This window comes from Zophobas morio, unplaced genomic scaffold (genome assembly GCF_036711695.1).
Source record: "Zophobas morio isolate AGI-343-1 ecotype UQ-CSIRO unplaced genomic scaffold, CSIRO_AGI_Zmor_V1 ptg000047l, whole genome shotgun sequence".
Classification (NCBI taxonomy): domain Eukaryota; kingdom Metazoa; phylum Arthropoda; class Insecta; order Coleoptera; family Tenebrionidae; genus Zophobas; species Zophobas morio.
In genome coordinates this window covers 211,848-233,415 of record NW_026972152.1, presented here as the reverse complement: position 1 = coordinate 233,415, position 21,568 = coordinate 211,848, and the positions used below count along the sequence as shown (strand labels likewise).

Genomic DNA, 21,568 nt, shown 5'->3' with positions numbered 1-21,568 from the left:
TATTCATTTAAATAATACTTAAGAATGTATCCGATGTCAATACTTACATCGAGAAAAAAGGTTTAGGCTTTTGTGTAATAGTTGTGTTACAATTGAAGGTAAAAGGCTTTCTTATCGATTTATAAAAGGTTGCAAAAAAAAGGTATTAACGTACAGAATAAGGCAATTATTATTGTAGATCAAACTGTAAGGTGGGACAAAGTAAACTGAAACATCCTTCTACAAAAAACAAGTTTGGAGTAATTACCCCGAGATCTATAGTAAGGTAAATGGTTTCCTAAAAAAAAGAATCTGAGTAAAAAAAACCAAATTTATCCCACGCGGCTTCCTTGCTAGACAGCTCTATAAATTTGTTATATTGAAATACCCGATAAGTGGCGCTAAGGACGCTAAACAAACTATACTAAAATAGTAAAATATCTTTCCTTATGAATAATTGCGGCCCTATAAAAAACAATACTTTCACAATATTTGTTATAACTTGAGGATCAAAATACAATTTAATTAAATGATCTCCAATTAAAGTCTTCAAGTATTTACGAGACAATACTTAATATTTATCTTATAAGAGCAAATGACACAGTAAATATAATAAAACTAAATATAAAACATATAAATAAAACTAAAAAAAGATAAAATCCAGTAAAACATTGCTGAGGACTTCATTTATATATTCTAAAAAACTTTAAAAATTGGAATCAATATTTGATTGAGCAGGATAATTACGAGCGCTTCCGCGACCCCTCCCCATCTAAGTATACAATATAATAATATAACTATAATGTGTAATATTTTTCCTTACAAAGGTAGGTCTAAAATCAGGGCCTGGACCCTCTTTCTTTTCAGCGCCAATATAACGACGATAACTCTCACGATCATTTCGTGGGCGGTTATCACGCAAGCCAGTCGACTGGGGAAAACGATTCATAGGAACAGGAGGTGCTCTCTTTTTAATGGTGGCGGGTACAACATCGCTTGGCAAATGTAAATATTCTCTATTTGTATATATTAACAAGTACACAAAAATTACTTAAGCAAACAGACCTGAGGTAGTTCACTCCATCGTTGTTCAAATACCAATAATAGTGTCTCCATGAAAATTGTTCAGTAGCATACCCCTTGGAAACTAAAGACTGGCAAGCTTTAATAACATACAAATTTTTAACGCCCTCTACATCAGGATGACGGGGCGCATTAAAATCTTTCATAGCTGTAAGAACACCATCATTAAATAATGTTTCGTATATAGCAGTACGATCTCGTTTCGGCATCAACATATTTTATTATATACTCTAATATAACCTGACACCATAAACAAATTAGTTAAAGGCAAGACAAGTAAAAAAGAGTTGCACGAGAGCCAGAATGCGTGCCTAAGGTTTTTTCTTTCATTCCGAAAACATGTGATATTAGAAGAAATTGCAGCTGAAGGGTTTAGAGGGTTTATTTTTTAAACAAGTTGGTTTTCGTTAAGGTCCAAAGACGCGTTTTATTAAACCTACCGCCATTTCCCCACAACGTTTTTACTATTAGCTATTTTGACGACAAATCAGCTGACCACGATCTAATATAAAATATAATTCTATAGTAGCATATATTTTTAGTCAGTGAGCGTCCCACCACAAGATTTGAAGCAGCGTAAACGAATATATGCATCCGCCGTTAGTGAAATGAAACTTTTTTTTTTATTTTACATTCACATGTTGACCTGTTCCACATTAGCAACGAAGTCGTTTTTATCCTTTCAAACAAAGAATGCTACGTCTTCTAAAAATACTTTAAGTTCTGAAGAGTTTGAAATTATTCTATGCTTTACGCGCGGGGCACCTGTCCATCCTTACATATAAGTAAGCGATGCCATGGGAATACTGAAATTATTTGTTTATTCTTTATAAACTGTAATAAATTTAATAAGTCATTCGAGTTAAGGCTTCTTAGTGTTTAACACTCTGGTAAGCTTTGAGTTTACTTTCGCCAACTGCAGGGATACTTTGACATCCCTCATACCATCTTAACGACCACACAGGAAGTTGCGCGGAGGCTGAACGCGTTATAAGCGCATCTTACGGCCCCAAACATAAATTGGTGTTAAACCCACACAGGTACATTAAAAATGGGAGTTAAAGGCAAATCATAACAGCCTCTGGAAAACCTCACTTAAGACCAAGGCCGCTGGGAAGAGTAATTCAGTTCCAATCAAAATTTGTTTTAAAAATAGCTCATAGCACCTAACAAGTTAAAAAATAAAAAATATGTTAATTACAATACCGGAATCGAGAGTTGTCTTCGTAGCCCACCAATTAAAATTTCAGCACTAAACTCAAGATCAAGGGTTGCGACTCTCTTTTTCGGTATTTAATAATGGAAAAACCGGTGCTGATACTAGCTACTTAGAAAGGTTTTTATCTAAGCTGAGTATATTTCGGTGAGCAAAGATCATACACTGGCCCATCACATTTACTTCGTCTATTGGTACGTTGTTGATTACTAGTTTATGCTGTCTCCCCATCGATCCGGTTATACTGTTATAAGTAGGCTTATAATCCATTTAGGGGTAAGCCCACGTCGTTCTATGAACTTTGTAGGGAGTGTAGAAAAGTAAGATTATCTTAGATATTATAGTAATAATTTACTTGTATTTGTGACCGACTGAACCTTTTTAAGCTCAAGTGTTTGAAATTGAAAACTCCATCTAGCACCCAAAAACGCCAGCTATTAATAAAAAGTCATTGCGTTATAGAAGGTTGATAAATTGGTCAATTTTTTTTAATATTATGGTATTAATCACAGTATTGTTTATCTACGTTATCGCATATAATAAATCATTGGAATGGTGTTTGTAAGTGTTGTTAGAAGGAATTTAGTCTGCTAATGTGAGGAGTCAGTACTATTTCTTAATGAAAGTTTTTATAATTATATTAGTTTTTATATATCAATCTTTTTATTACTAAACTAAAGTATGCTTATCCTAACTAATTATATCCCTTAAGCAAAAAATTTTCTCTATGTTCTATATGTAATATTTATCCTATATGGAGCCCGTTGGTTTAAAAGGTTAAACTTTCGCGCGCTCTACCTTATGGTTTCCTTTTGCACCCGGAATCATATTAAATAACAACTAAGTAACAATTATTTTTGATCTTTGTTTTAATTACGAGGTATCAAAATTAATCACGCCTTGCCTTATTTCGAATCTATGTGGTAAGGAGGGCTGTTTTAGAAAACACCTGACCATATATTACAAAGGGTTTGCATGGTACGTTTATTAAGCATGGACTACAGAGATTTCTTGGGAGGGGAGGTAAATAAATATTTTAAAGCTTCAGTTCTCTTTGCAAAAACTCCTACACATACGTGAATGGTGTCATTAAGTAATTCACAATTTATTTCTCTTTAGTTAAGGCAAAATTGCAACTACATATATAAATTATCTAAGCGTTTCGCTGTTGAAATATTGAAGTCCATTAAAAGAAAATACTCTTACTTTATGAAGGCAACTAGATATTATAGGCAAAGCGAAATTCGACTAGCCTTTTTTTTTTGTCTACCTTTTTTTTCAATTTTTTTTTTTATGTATAAGTTTCGTTAAAGTTCGTTTGTGCAGGGTTGAATATGAGGATAAGAATTTTTTAAGTAACTTGTCTTTAATATGTTTATATTTGTATTTTTCAAGTGCTCTGCCACAGTTTCAATGCTATGAGAAGTGTGTAAAACTGATAATCCAAAGTTATAATGAGGCATTACCTTTATTTTTTCCATTTTGAAAACTACCTTATGCAACAGGAATCTCGCTGAGTTTTAAAATTGTGTTCTATTCGCCTTCAATGTTTTCACAAGAGTTTAAATTGAGTCCCTATACTATGGGGAGTAATTAAGTACCACTATTAAAAAGATTAGCATAAACAGAATTGTTAGAGTTTATTCTTAATGTAAATATTAGTAGGTTTATTCATTTTTTAAGTTATATGTTGATACCTCACCTTTAAAAAAGTGCGGACAAGAGTCAGAGTCAGGTATATGAATGATAGAGTGGTTCAGATTACTCTAGTGCTCACCGGAGCAGCAGGCGTAATTAAATTGATGTCCAGATTTCCTGTAGTTCTTGTATAAAACTTGTATCGTAAGTAACTTTTTAAATAAGCAGGATTCAAACGTACTAAAAAATTTCAATAATTCTCTCTGCTCGGATAAAAAAGATGGGTGGGGCTTCAACATTTCTCAGAATAGGATTTTATATAACCTGGAAGCTGGCAGAATAATGGCAAGGTGGGAAGGGGAAACAATAAGACCACGTCGCAGATGCGTAGGCAATCTTTGGCCTAAAAGTTTTGAGATAGAAGTGAAGCTTGTTTACTTAGAGGGACGGATTACCTGGCAGATAAGTGAATATTATAAATTAATCTCTATATCCTTTTTCTTGTCATATTCAATATTATTGTGACAAAATAGTCTGTTGTCTATGATGAAGCTAAGTGAGGCGATATTTCTAACTTTTTCCTATAAAAAAGCGACCTTGTACCAAACCCTATCGAATGCCTTTACAATATCCACACATATCTTCCCAAACTTATTTTGTTAAAGCTTTTTATTACGTTGTCCCGCTAGATGTACAAGTTATTGCATAATAGAGGGTACTTTACGAAAGCAAAATTGGAATACGACATGGCGTTAAACTTGTCAACTTCTTGCCGAAGTCTTGTTAGTAAAACAGCTTCTTCACCATCTTATACAAGCTAGAAGGCTAAATGGACGGTAATTATTTAATTGAAAGGTGCGTATTTTATATTGATATAAAAAAAATTAAGTCCGCATTTTTCCCTCGATCAGGGCACCTGGGTTGAATAATACGGCCCTTAAGGTTTGGCGTGGCTGGTATAGTTAGGTGTTTCAGCATTGTGTTGGAGATTTTGTCTTGATCAATAGTCTTTAATAATTTTAGTCGAACAATTACTTGTATATCTTTCACCTTCACAGAATTAGCTAATGGGATTGTAAAGTCAATCTCCTCTTTATTAACCACCTCAGAAATTGTGTCATTTAGACCTGAAGTGTTTTTGGCAGTAAGTAGGCGACAGAGCAAAAAACCATGTTCTTCCAAAAATAACTGTCTAACATATCGGTTTTTTCCTCATTAACGTACGCACCGATTACCTTTGCGCGTTAGTATGGCAGAGGAGTCATTAGAAGGGCTCTTTTTTAGTATTTAACCAGATATGAAATTTTTTTTAGTAGTGTTTAACAAGTTAAATACGATAATTCTTCAAAGGGGAATTAAGAGTTATCGTCGTAGCTCAGCGAATAAGAGCATTGACGCGCATTTCTCGATGTTGTGGGTTCAAATTTCCAACCAACACTGCTTTCCTTTTAAATTTTTGGCGGTTGCGTATGTAATTTCTCTCTTATCTAACAGTGTTTGTATTTATTGCGTATTACCTTTTTAAATATATATATGTATTTATGGGGAAAAAACTTAAAAATACTTTAAAACTACTAAAAATTTCACTCATGGTTTAAAATTATTATAATTTCAAATAAAAACAAAGATCCCTTACACGTCTGCCAGAGTTTATCCCTTTCTAGTTTCTTATCTAACCTATGCATAGCTATACATAATGTTGATACAAACTAAGTCGAAAACCACCAAACCGTTGATGCAGTGGTTTAGAGATAAGTAACATATACTCTCCAAACCTTGAGGTAGACTGATAAAAACGTGAAATTATTTGGAGTTTAGAAAGCCAGTAAAGCTGCATAAATATTAATAAAAGGTTACAAAATATTTTAAAAAAAAATATGCACACGTAAAGCTTCGTTGTATTTATACTAAAAAATTTGGATTTGAAGGGTCAATCAAAAGTAATGTTACTGCCAATTAAATTACATAAGTCAAATTTAATGTTTTAAAGGATTACCTTCATAGTAATTTTTCTGTCATAAAAACGGATTTAAAGAATAAATCAAAATTGGTACACCGCCAATAAGAATTATTTTTTTTCAAATTAATTTTGTGGTTATTTTCTTGATATAATAAAATGCAGACGCTAGGTAAGCTGAGTTCAGACTGCTTAAGCTTGATTTGTATGTAATGTGCACCCGTATAATCTATAAAAAAGAATTCTGATAGTCCTTAAGAGTTGAAGGGTATAGTAAAAGCTTAGTTCCATTAACTCTAGTGCACTGTAAAAAAAATCACCTAACATTCACTCTAGTGCACTGTAAAAAAAATCACCTAACATTCCTCACTAAGAGGAGAAATCTCGGTAAATTGAAACTGGGACCTTTCGAGGGCTGGCTAGCATCTCCCTAAAACTGTCATAAAAACATGAAAACTGATGAGTATAATGAAACTTGAGTGAAACCCATGCAAGCGCCATAGAGGGGCTAAACATCGGACAGTTTGTTAGGATATTCAGTCGGCAGTGATAAAAAATTAAGGACTTAGTTAAATTTAGTAGCACTCAGCGCCTTGCAAGTAGTATAACTCGCAGCGTCAACCACATATTATTCATTCACTATTTTATGGGCTCGAAATCTAAGTTCGGTAGTTAAGCATTCGTAATATACCACAGAGGAATAGAGGGCATTTGCAACAGCTTTATCAGTAATGTTGTTACCGTTCAATAAGTTTTAAAAGAGCAACCCTGTGCGGGAGAAGCATAGGTTATATAGGGCAAATTATCGTTTATATACTTTTCCTTCTATGAAAAAAATATAAAATGCTTTTAATTAAGGGAAGAATATAGTATCGCAGTCATCCTTTTCGCTTTGCGTAGTAGGGAATCTATGTTTTGTAAACTCATTTTGCCCTACATAATCCCTTATAAACTTTCTGTATAACACCGAAGGAGAGACCGCATTATGTAATTAAAAAAAAAAATTATCAGGCTGAGTGTGCTACGGCGTAAAGTAAGTAGGCACTTAGTCTTTTTTACTTTAACTATAAACTTAATTTAACACTTTTCTAGATCATATTGAGTTAAAGTTTGCACAAAGCATTTAAAAGAGATTTCGTTAGAGATATAGAGCATATCCCCCGCAAAAAGATTTTTATGCGTATCTTTGGTGAGTGGAAGGTCTGATATACATAGTAAAAAAGTTAATAAGGCAGTAAAAGGGTCTTGAAGTATTCCTATTCAATTTATGCACGCTGGATTGAGAATAGGATAATAAATTATTGCGACGAAAACTTGAAGTAATCTTAATTAAAGCCGCTTGGTTAATAAAACGGAGGAATTTCTGCAAATGCTTAGCAAGTCATACGTTATTAAAGGCCTATTTGACGAACAAGTACTACGAGTCATGTTGTATTCTTAAAGATTAAACCTTCAGTAGCTTTTTCAACTGTACGTAGTATTTGTGCCATAGCTTGCTTCACCTTAAAAATCTTACTGCTTAGAAGGTATTACATTTTTTTGAAATTTTTTAGTCTAGACAAAGTAACTTATTCGAAATTTTTTTTTGAGGTATGAGAGTCAACTACTGGGACGAAATCGCTAATTTCGTGTGAAGAAAGAATAATAAGGGGGACTTGCTACCACGGCGCTAAAGAAAGTAAAAAAATTATTACACTAGTTATTTGCAGAAACCAAGTCCTTTTAACAGTTATGCGGTTTCGTTCGAAATGTTATTCCATCCAGCTGCTTTCTTGGTATTAAGGTCTTTTATAATGCCTTTCACTACTTTTATTTGTGACTGGACTTGGGGTTACATCCCTTTAAAATTTATATACATGAGGACGTATATGTACTGAATAAACATATGTAAAATAAAGCACTTATACATATAAGGTGTCAGAGTTTATGTAAAGCAAGTGATGTTTATGTATATAGTAAACATAAAAAACAAAGCATGAAAAAAAAAATTAAATTTTAATTTTTGACCAGTTTTCCATCTTAATTTAATACTCTTTGTCACTTAGAACACCCATTCGTGACCCTCAAGTTGACTTGAAGTACCTCTCACAATATAATTGATACAGGGCGTAACAGGTTCATTAAACTATTCTACGACTGCAATCAGGAGATAAGGATGAGAAAGACTGGGTGTAGGGTTTAGTACTACCAACAACAGAAAAGGCGAAAACAAGAAAAACAAGAGTTACTTTACTATAATACCTTACAAGGGATGAAAATCATTTTCATCTATGTACCTTTGCTTAAATTAAGTAGATTATTTGAATAAAATACGTTTATCTTGGTTCCATGTAACTGAATGCACATAAAATTACTTAGTTAATTTATATCATGCTCAAAGATTAAATTTATGTTTTTCTCTAAAAATAATAGCTTATAAGGTTTTTAAATTAGGTTCATTTGTGGTTATGTGTTTAAAATATTTACTAGTTTTTGTACTCTAGACTACTAAGCTATTTATTAACATCAACTATAACGTCCGCTGGCCCTCTAAACCAACGTAAAACCAAAACACTAAAGATGCGGTAAAAATCCAAAAAGAAAGAAGGAAAGAAAGAGCAGAAAGACCAAAAATGGACAAGCCACTCCGTGTTTTTTTTCAGGCAACGGCATACTACGGCCGAGCCGATCTTTGTAAGAGACATTAAGTCGCTTAATCTAAATTTCCCTCTTCTGAAGGGGCTGGGGCACGAGTTGCAACCTGTGTGCGCTCTTTATAGAACTGTGATTACTGTCCCGAAGGATTGGAAAAGCGGAAAATATCCTGCCCAGAGTCCCACCTTTGGTCTCGTGTGTCGAGAAACCGCTAAAAACCACCATTGGGAGAGCCTGCCTTAGGCACAAGACCCAAGGTAACCTGGAGACACCGACCAGCACTGCCAGCCAGACCTCCCCGATTATGAGCTCCTCACCCAGCAGGGAGGAGCTCTCGCCCTGTGTTTTATTATGTATATACCGTACATAGTGAAGCAATTAATTTAAAAAAGTATCTGTTAGACAATAAATAGTTTTTCTCAATTATTCAAATTTTAAATCCGCAATGATAGGTGACTAAATTTTAAATAGGATGGATATGTCGATTTTATATATGCCACTATTTTGTGCAGATATTTTAGCCTTACAACGGTAACACTGGGCCGCGAACGCTCCAAGAGTAAGTCGCATGCGCTGTTTCAAGTGATAAAATGGCCGCTTCAGCACGTGCACTTCAGTAGCTTCATAACTACTGTTGGTGACTTCTTGCTGCGAACTATTTTCTTTTTAAACTGAAGGTGAGTTACTAGTGATGATTTAAGTTTGATCCGATGATACTGTTAGTGTTATACTCATTTTAGCAATAGGAAAATACTTTAACAGCACTTGAACCAGAAGGGCTAGCATGTAAGCACGATGAAGGTGAGACTGACTTGGAAGATAAAAACCTGAAAATGGAAATTGAAGATAAAGGTTGTGAAGACGCCGTTATCCAAAAGCATGTGACGAGGCAGATGGGTTTGTTGGAATCAATAGCGAAGCTGACGGTTTCGAACTTGGAGACGAAAAGAGGCTGGAGAACAACTTAAAAATAGAAATAATGATGTTAACGAAAGTAATAAATACCAGTGTTATTTGTGTCAAAAACTACAACGGGACAAAAAAAATAAAACTACGTTTAGCAGGTCCAAAGTCAACGCCACGATGTATTCTCAAATAATGTGAGTCGTTGTATGGCCCGTATAGTAATGTGACCGTGGGCTCCTGGTTCTGTTTTTCCAGCTGTTAGAAAATATTTTTTTGATAAAAACCCTATAATGGGGATTATTTTAAAAAAACAAACCGGTTATACCTTAAACTTTTTGATAAGCAAACCTCGACAGTCAGTTTTAAATTGTGCCTATGATCGCAATAAAGTTTCGTTTTCTTTATAAAAGAAAAAGAATGTAGTACCTCTATTAAGAAAGAGCATAACGAAGGAACAGTAGCAAATACCGGAAGTTGTTTTATTTTTTTTATACAATCACTATAGGAGGGGATGGATACATATGGTCAACTTTGTCGTACAAAGACCACTGCGAGAAAAACGAGTTCTTGGCCGCTGAGTTTATTTTAAGGTGTGATTGATGGAGCCGACATAAACACTTACACAATTTTAAGAGAAAATACTCTTACTCTTGAAATAAAACCAAATATCAAATTCATACCACGACGCAATTTTTAAAAAGTTTGGCTTTAGCGCCGCTTGTATAACCGCTTATTCGAAGGGGATAATAGTATACCTCAAATCTTCCGAAATCACTGATATGTATAACGAAAGATGATTTAGGTGAAAATGTACTTGTCCTAGTTGCAAAGACAGAAAAAGTAGAGGGAGATGAGTCATTTGTAAATAAGCGATATGCGCTGAACATCGTAATGCTATTTGCCCGAATTGTACTAATGAATTTAATTGAGTATTGTTTATTTCAATAAGCAGTTTTTGTTTATTTTTTTTTGTTTGTAAGAAAGCTATAATGGTATTAAAATCAAAAAAGGTTTTAGTTATATATTAGATGAAATTTCAAGTTTTCTCTATAAATATGTTGTGCCAATTTTAATTATATACCTTTTTATAGGGTTTTAAAAGGTTTGCTTGACAGTTGATACCACTTATAATACTGAAATAATGAAATATTATTAAAAATTTCGATAAGGTCCAAAGGATCTGATGTTATCGTTCAAGTTCTACATTTCCATGTTACCATTTCAAAATTAACTGATTACAGAAATATGCTACTACCTAATAATTGGGTTCTATATGGCAATATGCGTTTAACTAGTTTTCCAACGTGCGTAGTTTAGGGTGCGTTTGGTATTGTTATAAACTGCCGACAGCAGGTAAAGGTAGCGAACATCTAAAATTAAAGAATCATTTTTCAAATGTATATAAGCCCTTCTCAAGGGTCAGGAAGAGTCTTTTGGTTTGATCCTCAGGGTTGGCCTCTGTACTGCTGTTCCCCTTTCAATAAAGTATTTTTTTTTATCTTTTATTGGTCAATAAGGTCCAATATGTACCACGTGTGAGGGTAAACACAATCACGTCAACTTTTGCCCAGCACCTTTACGAGAAATTAAAATTATTTCTTTATGTACAAATGTGTTTTAAGTTGTGTTATTATATCATGTTTTTTAGTTTTTTGTTAATGTGTTGTTATTATGTTTTCTTTTGTTTTTATGTATATTGAGTTTTTGAGTTACACTCCTCTTTTTATAAAAACCCATCTCAATACATTAATTTACGAATCCTTATCGTCTTCTGCGAGTATGGGCTTGTACAATACTGTTTGGTATTTTACAAAAGAAGTTGCTTTTTCTTTACTTCCAATGTCATATGATTTTTGAAGGTTTATTTAAAACTGGATGAAAGAAAAATTTTAAGACCATTTTGTCATAGAACTAAGTTTCCCCTCTTAAATAAAGTTATAGGTTTCCCTTAGCGCTTTGAAGACTTCAGTTTAGCTATATAAGGTGCCTTTTATCTGATGTATAGATAGTATTATACATTTACTCCATTTCATCGTAGTCAGCGCTTTTATATCAAATGAAACCTTCGCTAAATTAGTTATTAAGTATTCTTTCCTAGACAAAAATATTAATGACGCTGTTATTTAACTCCTTGTAAATATAAATATGTGCGGAATACTTATAGTAAGTGTAAAAATTGGAGGTGACCACTTTTATTTATAAAGCTATATCCAGTGAAAGGTTACCTTTCTAGGGCTGGTATACCAAAATTCGAAGTGTAGTTTGAAACAACAAGCGCTAGTAATGAAGCAAAGGCACTATAGCTTTTTCTTAATAAAAATAAAATATATAGTATATATACAAAAAATAAGGATAGAAGAGAATGTACTTTTTATTTTTTCAAAGCCCATAGACTTCTATATCGCTCATTATTTAAACAAAACTATATAAAATTTGCCATGATAGGTGGTTTAATTTAACAATAACCTTATCAAAAAATATTAATTATCTGTTAGGAGGTTTATAGTAAAAAAAAATTAAAAAAATTTAAGTTGAAATTATTGTTTCTCTAAAGAATTTTTCCTAGCTGTTACTTGCGCAATTAACTAATGCACTATCACAAAAGGGTTAATTCCTACCTGCCTCGACTCGGATCATGGTGTGAGTGTTTAAGTTTTGTGATTTGCTCATGTGATAAATACCGAGTATCACTCATCTTTAGTAATTCAGTACTAAAACAACTAATTATACCAAGGAGATAGTAACGAGAGCTTTACTTCGTATAAATAACATGCAAAGGTTTAAGTTGAATTAGCTGAAGCTTGTCATAGAAGCGCAAGAATGCAACGGGAGCACTTGTCTTATCGATTTTTATGCTCAACTACCAAGGGGCGGGGTTAATTTCGCCTGATATTAGTAGCCGACTTGAATAGCGCGCGGGAGTGCCAGTCGCGGAATATTATGAAGTTTGGAAAGAGGTTAAAAAACGAATATAGGGAAGGTTGGGCCGGGTAGTAATTTATTTTAAGTATATTTCCTCCTTATTTTTAAAAAAAATTTTCAATTTTTTTAGAAAATACATAAACTACAAAAAATTGAAACAGGAGCTTCAAAGTCAGACTTTTTCTGTTGGGGATGGTAGCAAAAGCTTAGAAGATTCAGAAGAAGAATTTTTTTACTTGCTATGTCAAGAGCTTGAGAGGGTTATATTAGTTTTTTTTCTTTTACACTTTCTTTTTGTTACTGAACACTGTTTCCATTTAAGTTATACTTAGTAAAATAATAAATTCTATACCCTACTAAAATTCACATACCACACTGTCAGGTTCTGGATTTTTTTACTTCTCAGAAAATAATCACCCAAAAAAGACTAAAAACAGCTGTCCAACAAGTCTTTGATTGTAAAGCCGAAGAAACAGAAACGCTTTTACAAGAACTATGCTATATTCGCTCCAATTTTATTCACTTGGAAGAATTTTTGGATCTAAACTATGCTGGTTTTTATTTTGCTTGGCTTTTCGTTATGTTTTAATAATTACGTTTCGGTTTGTTGACTGAGGCCAATCCCCTGCTTTATTTTTTTCTGAATAAATTCTGTAAAAGTCTTTTCAAGCGCACTATATATAAATTTACGGAGCTATTTTAATGATAATATCCTAATATTCTTTTTTGTTAAAAACATGCTTCTCCCTTTTTAAAACTGTTATTCGCTGTAAAGCCAAGTTTAAAGCGGTTGCTTGGTTGGTAAGTTCCCGGGAACTTCTGTTATAATAAAGCTTTCGATGATTCTTTAAGTTTTTATAAGCTACTATGACTTGCGCTTCACATGTGTAGTTTCTCTAACATTTTTTATTCTACTAACTTTAGGTAATAAATTATAAGTATCAACTTTTTTTACGCTATGTGGTTTCTTTAGCTGTTTATTTACTAAATTTATTCCTCTAGGTTTAAACAAAATCTTAAAAAAGTATGACAAACGGATGCACTCGAACCTCTCCTTCAGTTTTTTTTCAAATATGTTACCACGTTATAAAGTGTTCAGCACAAAGAATCTATTTCAGTCCGAATGCAAGCAGATCTCCGAGATAATAGAAAGGTTATTACTCCGTCTCATAAACTTTTCCAGTGTTTTAACTGTCACCTTCAGTCTTGCGGCTGCAGCAGGTTTGAAGCTACTCGACCTTGAGCGCAATCCCGAGGGCAAATGCGTTGAGCAAGCCCTCACCAAGAACGACCCTGTCCTCTTGGCCATGTGTTCGTATCCTTACCGCTTTCGCGTCGCTTCTTAACTTCACTGCGCTGCACAGGCACTAACGAGCTTTCTCTCAAGCAGTCCAGCCTGGAAGGCACTTTTTTAAGGGCTTGTCAACTCAATGCAGTTGCCTGCGTCACTCACTTAGTGGAATCTCTCGGTGTGAAGGTGGATTGTAGAGACCCCGTTTCAAAACAAACAGGTCATTTCCGCTCGCGTTGTATTACACTGTGTAACATACTTTTTATTTAGGCCTTCATCACGCCTGTACCGGGGGTTTTCTGCACCTAGTAAGGTATACTTTCAAAGTGGAAGTGTCGGGCAAATATGTCAATTTGCCGTTGTAATAAGCAGATATTTGCTATCGAAAAACATTGAAGTCAACTGTAGAGACTTTCGCGGTCAGTCACCTCTTCTATGCGCTGTTTTAAATAATCATCCGGAAGTTGTATTGTTGTTAGTGCACGAATCCAACGTTGACCTGCATCTGATGGTACTTTAGTGGGCGCTTCTAGTGCTAACCTGTTTACTTTTGACTTCCGCGCAGGATAATGAAATGAAGACGGCTCTTTACTATGCGATCACGCTGGAAATGCATAACATACTCGATATATTAATTAATAAGACCGACGTCAACCGCGTTTGCCATGGCCTCCACGAGGAACTGCCGATCTTTGTTGCCTCCCGGTAGAGCAGCGCGTTTAGCTCCTCCCTTCCTCTCTGGCATTCCATTTAACGACTGGCTGCAGTTTAGGGAAGGACAGAGTTCTCCAAAGTCTTCTTAAAAGTAATGCGGATGTGAATACCTTGTCTTCCTCCGGCGAAAATGCCCTCCACTTTGCATGCAAGGCGGGCACCGTCGCTTGTTCCTCTCTGCTGATCCAAACAGGAATTGAAATTAATAGAAAAAGTAACCTTCTTTAACTGCGTCTGCGGGCTGGTTTCAATTCTCTCCTTCAGATTTGAAAAATGGGCGAACCCCTCTTATTGTGGCTGCTAGGATGGGCCATGCCGACTGCGTTCAGCTCCTCTTGGAGCACTGTATGTACTTCGTTCTTTATCTGTGGCTGACTTGTGGGTGCCCTGCTTTAATTTTTGGACAGGCACGATACATTAATACTTCTTATTCCAGTCTGCGACACAGGCATACCAGATAATCAAAATCTTACTGCTTATGCATACGCTGTTTACCGAAACAAAAGCTCTGTTGCAAGACTACTCAAACCTTTTGTTTCCCGGGAGTGTAGCTACAGCGATTTACAGGGTACCTTCACTTTTACAATCTCCTTCACTCTACTTATCAGATTTATGACATTAAGACATTCAGTGTACGCCAAAAAAAGAGCACTTTTCTGATACCGGCAGTCATCGGTCCGTTCACGTTTTAAAAAAAGATGAGAAGTGCCTGCAGCTTATTGTCGGTTGCTTTTCGGTTGATTTGCCTTATAAGCGCGGAGGACGCTGAGCATTATTATACTTCAGGACAGCATACAGAAGCCCCCGCCTTCGATTTGTATCGGCTTTCCGATGCCCATTCGCTGAGGGCGCAGATTAGATGCAACGGGGAGATGTGGTCTCCGCGTGTATTATATAAAAGTCTTTACAAGCTAGAAAATAGAGATATACTGACTCTCGAACACCGGGGGCTCTCCCTTTGCCGCACTTAGCTTTTTTTGTTTTACAACACTGAATCGCCACTTTAACGCAGTTCGAAATTCAACTTGCCGCTTGAGGACCCGCTTACAGTCGATTGCCTCGTGTCTGTGCACGTTAGACAGAGTGCTTGTGTGCCCTCGTTGATCTCATGGTTGCTCTTTTCCCTCGGTGGAGCCAGGAGGCGTTCAACGTGGTAGTCGAGATTATTGACCGGGACAGCATGGACTGCGTGGGAAGGTGCTGGATCATGCCTCCCGGTACACCTGCTTGGTGCACGCTTTCGCTGTCTCCAATATTCACAAAGTAGATAAGCAGAGCCACTACATCCCCAATATATCTGTGTTTGTTATTGGAAACGACTTCAAACCCGTTGGAAAGTTTCACTACAGTACATGACGCCCTGAGTCATATTCAATTCATTAATGTAGCCCAACAGCGCTCTTGTTGATAACGCCATTTTTCCACGAGTCAATGTCTTCTGACTTTCGCTCATCTACTTATGAGGTTCGCCCTGAGTTACTATTCTACTTAAACGTTCCGAATTATTCTCTGTAAGAACTTTCCGCTGATTGGTCATCGTGGCTCCGGGTCCAATAAAACGGCTTTGCTGAATACAAGTATGTTTATTTCAACGTATAACTAGGAGGCTACAAGTAATTGTTGCGCAGTGAATATCAGCGAAAACACGGTCTTGAGTTTTGTTACGGCCAATCAGCGGGGTGCTGAGTATGTGGAGTTAGGTCTCCTTGTGTCCTTTGTTTTCTTTCTTGTCCCTCTTCCTTTACCTTTTTCTCGGCATGTAGATGTCCAGCTCACCAAGGACAAAATACCAATCATCTATCACGACTACACCGTGAGTGAAACTGGCTTCAATCTTCCTCTCAGTAGGCTTACCCTCGTAACAATTTGCTTCGTCGCCATCCTAAATTCGAGTGCCCATATGGTTTTCAAGATAGAATTTTTAGCGCTGAAAGACAACAAAATCACGACTCCGCAGCCCAAGACGCTCTCTCGCAGCCGAAGCGAACACAGCCTGCTCGAGCACGAGGCTTTGAAGATCAACGACTCTTTCCCTTCCCTAAAGATGGGCCTGCTGGTTTCTCATTTTTACCTGTACTTCTTAATTTGGGCGCAACGATCAGGATGGCAGAACACGCCCACGAACATTGGCTTCAACATTGAGCTGAAGGTGCCACTAGAGGACGAGGCTGAGCGCGAGGGTATCCCCATGGTGGACCTGGACGACTACGGTGAGAAAGTGTTGGCTTGTGTGTTTGCAAATGCTAAAGGCAGAAAGATCCTGTTCTCCAGTTTCCATCCAGTACCGCTTTCCCCTCCTTTTTTTAGTCTGCGGCACTCTCTTTTTATGAACGTAGGATGTTTGTTCCGTCTTTGCCAGAAAACAAAGCCGCTATCCTGTTTACTTGCTAACATCAGCGGGCTCCGAAAATCATTTGGACATTCGTTGCAATTCACTTCAGGGCGCCGTCCGATTCGCCAAGTCCAATAACCTTAGAGGTAGACACTCTCCGGCTCAGAGCTCCCCTTTAACTGTATTGAGCCTATTATTACCTCGAAGGCATTGTTTCCAAGGGCGAACCTATACTCGAATGCCCCGAGCTCGTCGGCATTGTAAAATCGCTCAATCTTGCTCTGATCACGTGGGGAGACGAAAACAACAACGTCTCCAACGTGAGATTGCAGCAGCTTTTGGGGGTAGACGCTGTCATTATGGACCACGTGGCTTGTGTGAAGAAAGGTTTAGTGGGGTTTCTACCGTCTTAAGAATTACCGTGTTACGTGTTACGTGCTAACAGGATTGAGCTGAGCTACGGTTCTTTAGGAAGCCTGGACAATGAATCTATCTCCTCGCATCTATAATAAAAATACTGTGAATTATGATATTTAGGTCGCACAGAGATCTGTCGTACTACAGCAGGATTCTTTTTCACCCTATAAGTAAACTTAGCAATCTACCAGCAATATGCTTGCTAGACAAAGCTTGCATTCAAGACGGACGACTAGTTTGCAGTTACGCTCTTTTTCTCTCATATTGCTTTGAAGTCCAAAATAGAGCTCTCCTTTTATTGTTTCTTCACATAGTAATTTAAATAGTGCGCGAGCGTTTTCTTCTAATTTTTATTTTAAGAATTTAGCCCTTACGACTATGTTGAAATTTTTTTTGCCGAAGTGGTGACGATAAAAATTGTTTATCAACTCTGCTGTTAATACAGTGTTTGCACTTTTAACTACTTCTCTAGGCATAGCAAGACGCATTAACACCAGAAATTATACGTAAAGATTAAATTAATTGGAAGCATCTAAGTGTCTGCAGCAAACATAAAAGAGCATTTTCGAATGCTGCTTTAGGTTGCGCGGGGGGACCTATTTTACTTGTTGTTAATACTAATTAAAATCAAATAAAATACGTCAAACCTCGTTTACTTTTAGCTTTCGTTAACTATATCTATTTTACATATGTTTCATACCCTTCTAGGGATTCTTTTTTTATTATTATTGGCCTACAGTTGCATGCTGGACAGAAAAAGAGATCATACTATAATATTCTTTAAGCCATCATTAGGAAACGACTTAGTAAGCTGAAAGTAAGATTATTATCATTGCTCCGGTGGATATAAGGTCAGTTCAACTCACCAGCAATTCCTTACAGAGTGCGTGAGTTCCGAAAGTGAAGGCTGGTGGGCGTTGAACACGCCTCCCCACTCATTATTCGCGGTAGATGGCCTCGCATTACAATTTTTGTCAGTCTAAAGTCAAAGCTAGGAGAAACTGCGTTAATATTCTCAAATAATGCGATACAAGTGGCGCTTGAATTGTGTATCTACATGTTTTTATTCATATTTTGATTAGAGCTCAGAGGTACTTTTGTGCTACGGGTCTATTTGTAAAGCGTCCAGGAGCTATGACTGGTCGTTCTTGGCACTTTAACTGTCCTTGAAGATACGCAATAAATTTTGATTTTGGTTTATTCTCGATATTAGACTGTAGTTATTTTTAATAAAGCTTAAAAACTCGTGAACAAGCCTAAATTTGAACTCGATATCTAAATAATGCTTTCTTGCCCCCTCGAAACGGACATCTACTTCTTTACTTCGTTGACTTTTTTAAGTGCTAATGTTCAAGTAAAGCTGAAGCTCAATTTCGATTTTATAACACCACATTGATCTAAATTATATTTGTTAATTGCGCTTTTATCTTATGGTCTTCCTGTATAACGAAACTAATAACAAATCACCCTGGGAAACTAAATACGTTGTCATAAGTAAAAGCTCTGTTAAGCACCATACAATAGAAAAGATTATTAATAAAATTCTTAACTTATATTAATATAATAATTTTTAATAATATTTGGCATTAAGAGCGATGCTTGAATCAGCGTATAAGGTGAGTTTATATTCCTTTTTATTATGTTACAAACATGTTAAAAAGAAAAAATTGTTGGATTGGACATACTACTTCAGAAAAGACTACGAAATCATGTCTATACAGAAACACGATAGCCTAAACACAATTTTTTTTCGGTTAACAATTAATGTGCAAAGTTAATGGAATTTTGAAAGGTACCAAGAACCACGATTACCCTTACTTCAGTTTATAAAGTTTTCATATTATAGGAAAGCGTTAAGTACTGATTTAATTCTTGTTCTATTTTTTTTAGTCTCTCCTTGCCTTATTTTTGTTACATTTATTATTATGTATAAAATTATAAGAATTCAAAAATAAAAAATGTACCTTTTAATAAGTAAGGCAAAACTTTATAAGGGCGGCATGCATTCTTCTCTTGGGTATCCACCTTTTAGTGAGATAAAAACAGATTTTCCTCAGTTCATTATCAAATAAAAAGAAAAAGCTAATGGGAGAAGAAAGAAAACATTACTCGTAAACGTTTTGCTTAACTAATTAACTAATACGTAGACAGAACTTGTTTCCACAGCTTTTATTAGTAAAGACTGTGTTACTAAGCTAAATAACAAAATTAGCCCGTAATCAATTGGCGCTAAAGATTTTGACAATATCGTCTAAGGGAGTGTCTATGTGATTCGCAAATATAATAGACATTCGCCTGAACGTCTAAGGCGGGCGGGAGCGTTTCTTCTAATTTGTAATGACTATCTAATGGCGTGTTGCTTAAACTGCTTTAATATTTGTATATTGTTGGGGATGAGAAAAAGTACCGAATTGTGGTTCATACTAATTTATCGGGTGAATATGAAGGAGCAGTACAACCGTTCTAAATAGAGGTACCATGTGCACCACTTTGTATTATAATTTGCTGGTTTGAAAGGGCGCTGTACTCTCGCGGATTTAATATGATCGAATGTTGAGCTCTAAGTATTCTAAATTTTATTATTTGCAATACATTTCTTTTATAAAACACTGGAGAGTTGACCTATAAATTTCTAAATAGAATTCAATAAGAAAGTTTACTTAACAGACACCATCTTTTAACGTAAATTAGTGACTAAAAAACTTTTGTCTCATTAATGAATTGCTCATTTTCCCTAATATATTGTACTCCAAATATAGAATAGTATTTATTATCAAAAACAAGAAAGGCTTATATATTAAAAAGTTAGGGTCGTACCTTTAATAAATATGCGCCCTATTAGCCCAATGGCTGGCGCTAAGCTTATTAGTGAAGTATCCTACTCAAGTGAAATTTTATGTTGGGGTAACTTATTTAAAGTTTCGTAGAGCTTCCTGCTATCAATTAAATTTATTATAATTAACATTTGACTAGAAGCGAGTGAGTAACGTAGCCAAGCGCTTATAACGCTTTTAAAATACATGCTAAAAAGTAAACACTAATTCTGAAGGGCCTAGTTAGTATTTCAAAGGTAAAACTTTTTTTAAGGAAAAAATAAAAACTGACAAGTTCTTACTGCTTTAACTAATGCAGGGCAATAAGGAATTAAGAAATCAAAACAATCTAGCTTACTTAACTTGAAACTTAAAGAAAAATATATAAAAAGTAAAAACGTACTCTAAAAATTATAGGGGACCACTAAAACAACGACTAAGAGTAACAGAGAAAAAACAGTTTTTAAAAAAATCTCCAAGAAACACAAAGGAGATCTAAGTATAAATTAAAGGTAAATTTTTTGCTTCTAAGCTAGAGTAATGATAAGAACGACATAAATTTGTACCGTTATAAAGATTTAAACCAGACGCTTACCTAAAACACAGCCTAACAAAAACCATAACAACTTTGCTAGAAGTTAATAGCACTATATAATATTCAATCACATCTCTTTAAAGGACATAAAAAGCGAAGTTAACTAAACAATAAAAAATAAGAAATATAAACTGAGTTACTGCAAAAAAAAAAGGCAAAACGAATTAATAATTTTTAATAAAGGTTACGCCCCCTGCAACTAGTAATCATTTTTTTAATGGTTCCTTATGTTTTAGGCTATCTGCTAGTTTTCGACGGAGAACACGGACTTTAAACCGGTCGAAATCAGATAAGTTAGCTCGAACTTTTCGTCGAAAAAGTTTCTTCGCCCAACTTGTTTGCTTCCACTTGTCAAAAAATTCGAGCTCTTTCAAAGGCTTTTTTAACTGCTTTAGATTTGGAATCATGACCAATTTTAATATTAAAGTCCGTCAGTTGAAGAGAACTCAAACGGGTAACATGGCGCCTTACCCCTATTAAATAATCCAAAAAATATTTTAAATAGAAAAAGCAAAACAAACCACCTGGGCCTTCAACTAATACACGCTTTTCATCTAATATATTTATTATTGCAACTAATTTTTCAGAGTATATTCCATTTACAATTAGTGCAACTCTGCCTACTTGCACAAAGCGAGTAAAAACCTACACAAAAAATTTAACAAAAAAATTTAAAAAAGAGCAAAATTGACTGTTACAAATATTAAATCATTAAAAAAAGATTAAAACAGCATATAAGTAAACGGAAAGAAAAAAGGCGAAAGATACCATATCGAAAGGCTTTCAAGACGTTTTAGCGACTACAGAGCTTAAGCGTCATTCTTGATTTTCTTCCTTTCAAAGAAGAATGAAGTTCACATGTTCATTAATTTTTTTTTAACGTTGTTATTGGTTGCCAGAAATTGACTAAAAAAATTGATATATATTTTATATAGTACCTTTTCTTTATAGAAGTACCGATTAGGCCAACTAAAGCTTGTTGACCCTCTTATTAGTGAATAGGATTACTATAATTTTTTTTTAAAAGCAGCAATAATTTTTTTTATCTTTATGGCCCTTGATGCATGTCAT

The 21,568-nt window shown here is 35.3% G+C and overlaps 1 protein-coding gene and 2 long non-coding RNA genes across 6 annotated transcripts; 1 reads left to right on the top strand and 2 right to left on the bottom strand.

Annotated features, from left to right (window-relative positions):
* Window positions 1-661: 661 nt before the first annotated feature.
* On the bottom strand, window positions 662-1,344 carry LOC135142463 (uncharacterized). The gene is made up of 3 exons (XR_010282537.1): window positions 1,045-1,344; window positions 803-995; window positions 662-751 (listed from the first exon to the last, which is right to left on the bottom strand). It is a non-coding gene; the product is annotated as an uncharacterized LOC135142463 (long non-coding RNA).
* Window positions 1,345-12,344: 11,000 nt separating this feature from the next.
* Window positions 12,345-17,227, top strand: LOC135142457 (uncharacterized). 4 transcript variants are annotated; one of them, XM_064074159.1, is made up of 25 exons: window positions 12,345-12,403; window positions 12,466-12,595; window positions 12,718-12,889; window positions 13,338-13,488; window positions 13,540-13,646; window positions 13,700-13,846; window positions 13,897-13,939; window positions 13,999-14,137; window positions 14,192-14,331; window positions 14,394-14,554; window positions 14,605-14,685; window positions 14,777-14,908; window positions 14,964-15,065; window positions 15,127-15,217; window positions 15,353-15,413; window positions 15,479-15,557; window positions 15,605-15,688; window positions 15,737-15,804; window positions 15,857-15,917; window positions 15,969-16,040; window positions 16,104-16,198; window positions 16,253-16,621; window positions 16,677-16,818; window positions 16,880-17,059; window positions 17,118-17,227. In XM_064074159.1, the coding sequence occupies exons 1-25, from the start codon at window positions 12,354-12,356 to the stop codon at window positions 17,126-17,128; spliced, it is 2,868 nt and encodes a 955-aa protein (XP_063930229.1). In that variant the 5' UTR covers window positions 12,345-12,353; the 3' UTR covers window positions 17,129-17,227. The 4 variants fall into 4 exon arrangements, with proteins under 4 accessions (XP_063930229.1, XP_063930230.1, XP_063930228.1 ...); XM_064074160.1 differs by lacking the exon at window positions 17,118-17,227 and having other exon boundaries at window positions 16,253-16,396; window positions 16,451-16,621; window positions 16,880-17,100; XM_064074158.1 differs by lacking the exon at window positions 17,118-17,227 and having other exon boundaries at window positions 15,608-15,688; window positions 16,880-17,100.
* Window positions 17,228-20,670: 3,443 nt separating this feature from the next.
* On the bottom strand, window positions 20,671-21,308 carry LOC135142485 (uncharacterized). Its single transcript, XR_010282545.1, has 3 exons — window positions 21,266-21,308; window positions 21,022-21,142; window positions 20,671-20,970 (listed from the first exon to the last, which is right to left on the bottom strand). It is a non-coding gene; the product is annotated as an uncharacterized LOC135142485 (long non-coding RNA).
* Between the last annotated feature and the right edge of the window lie 260 nt (window positions 21,309-21,568).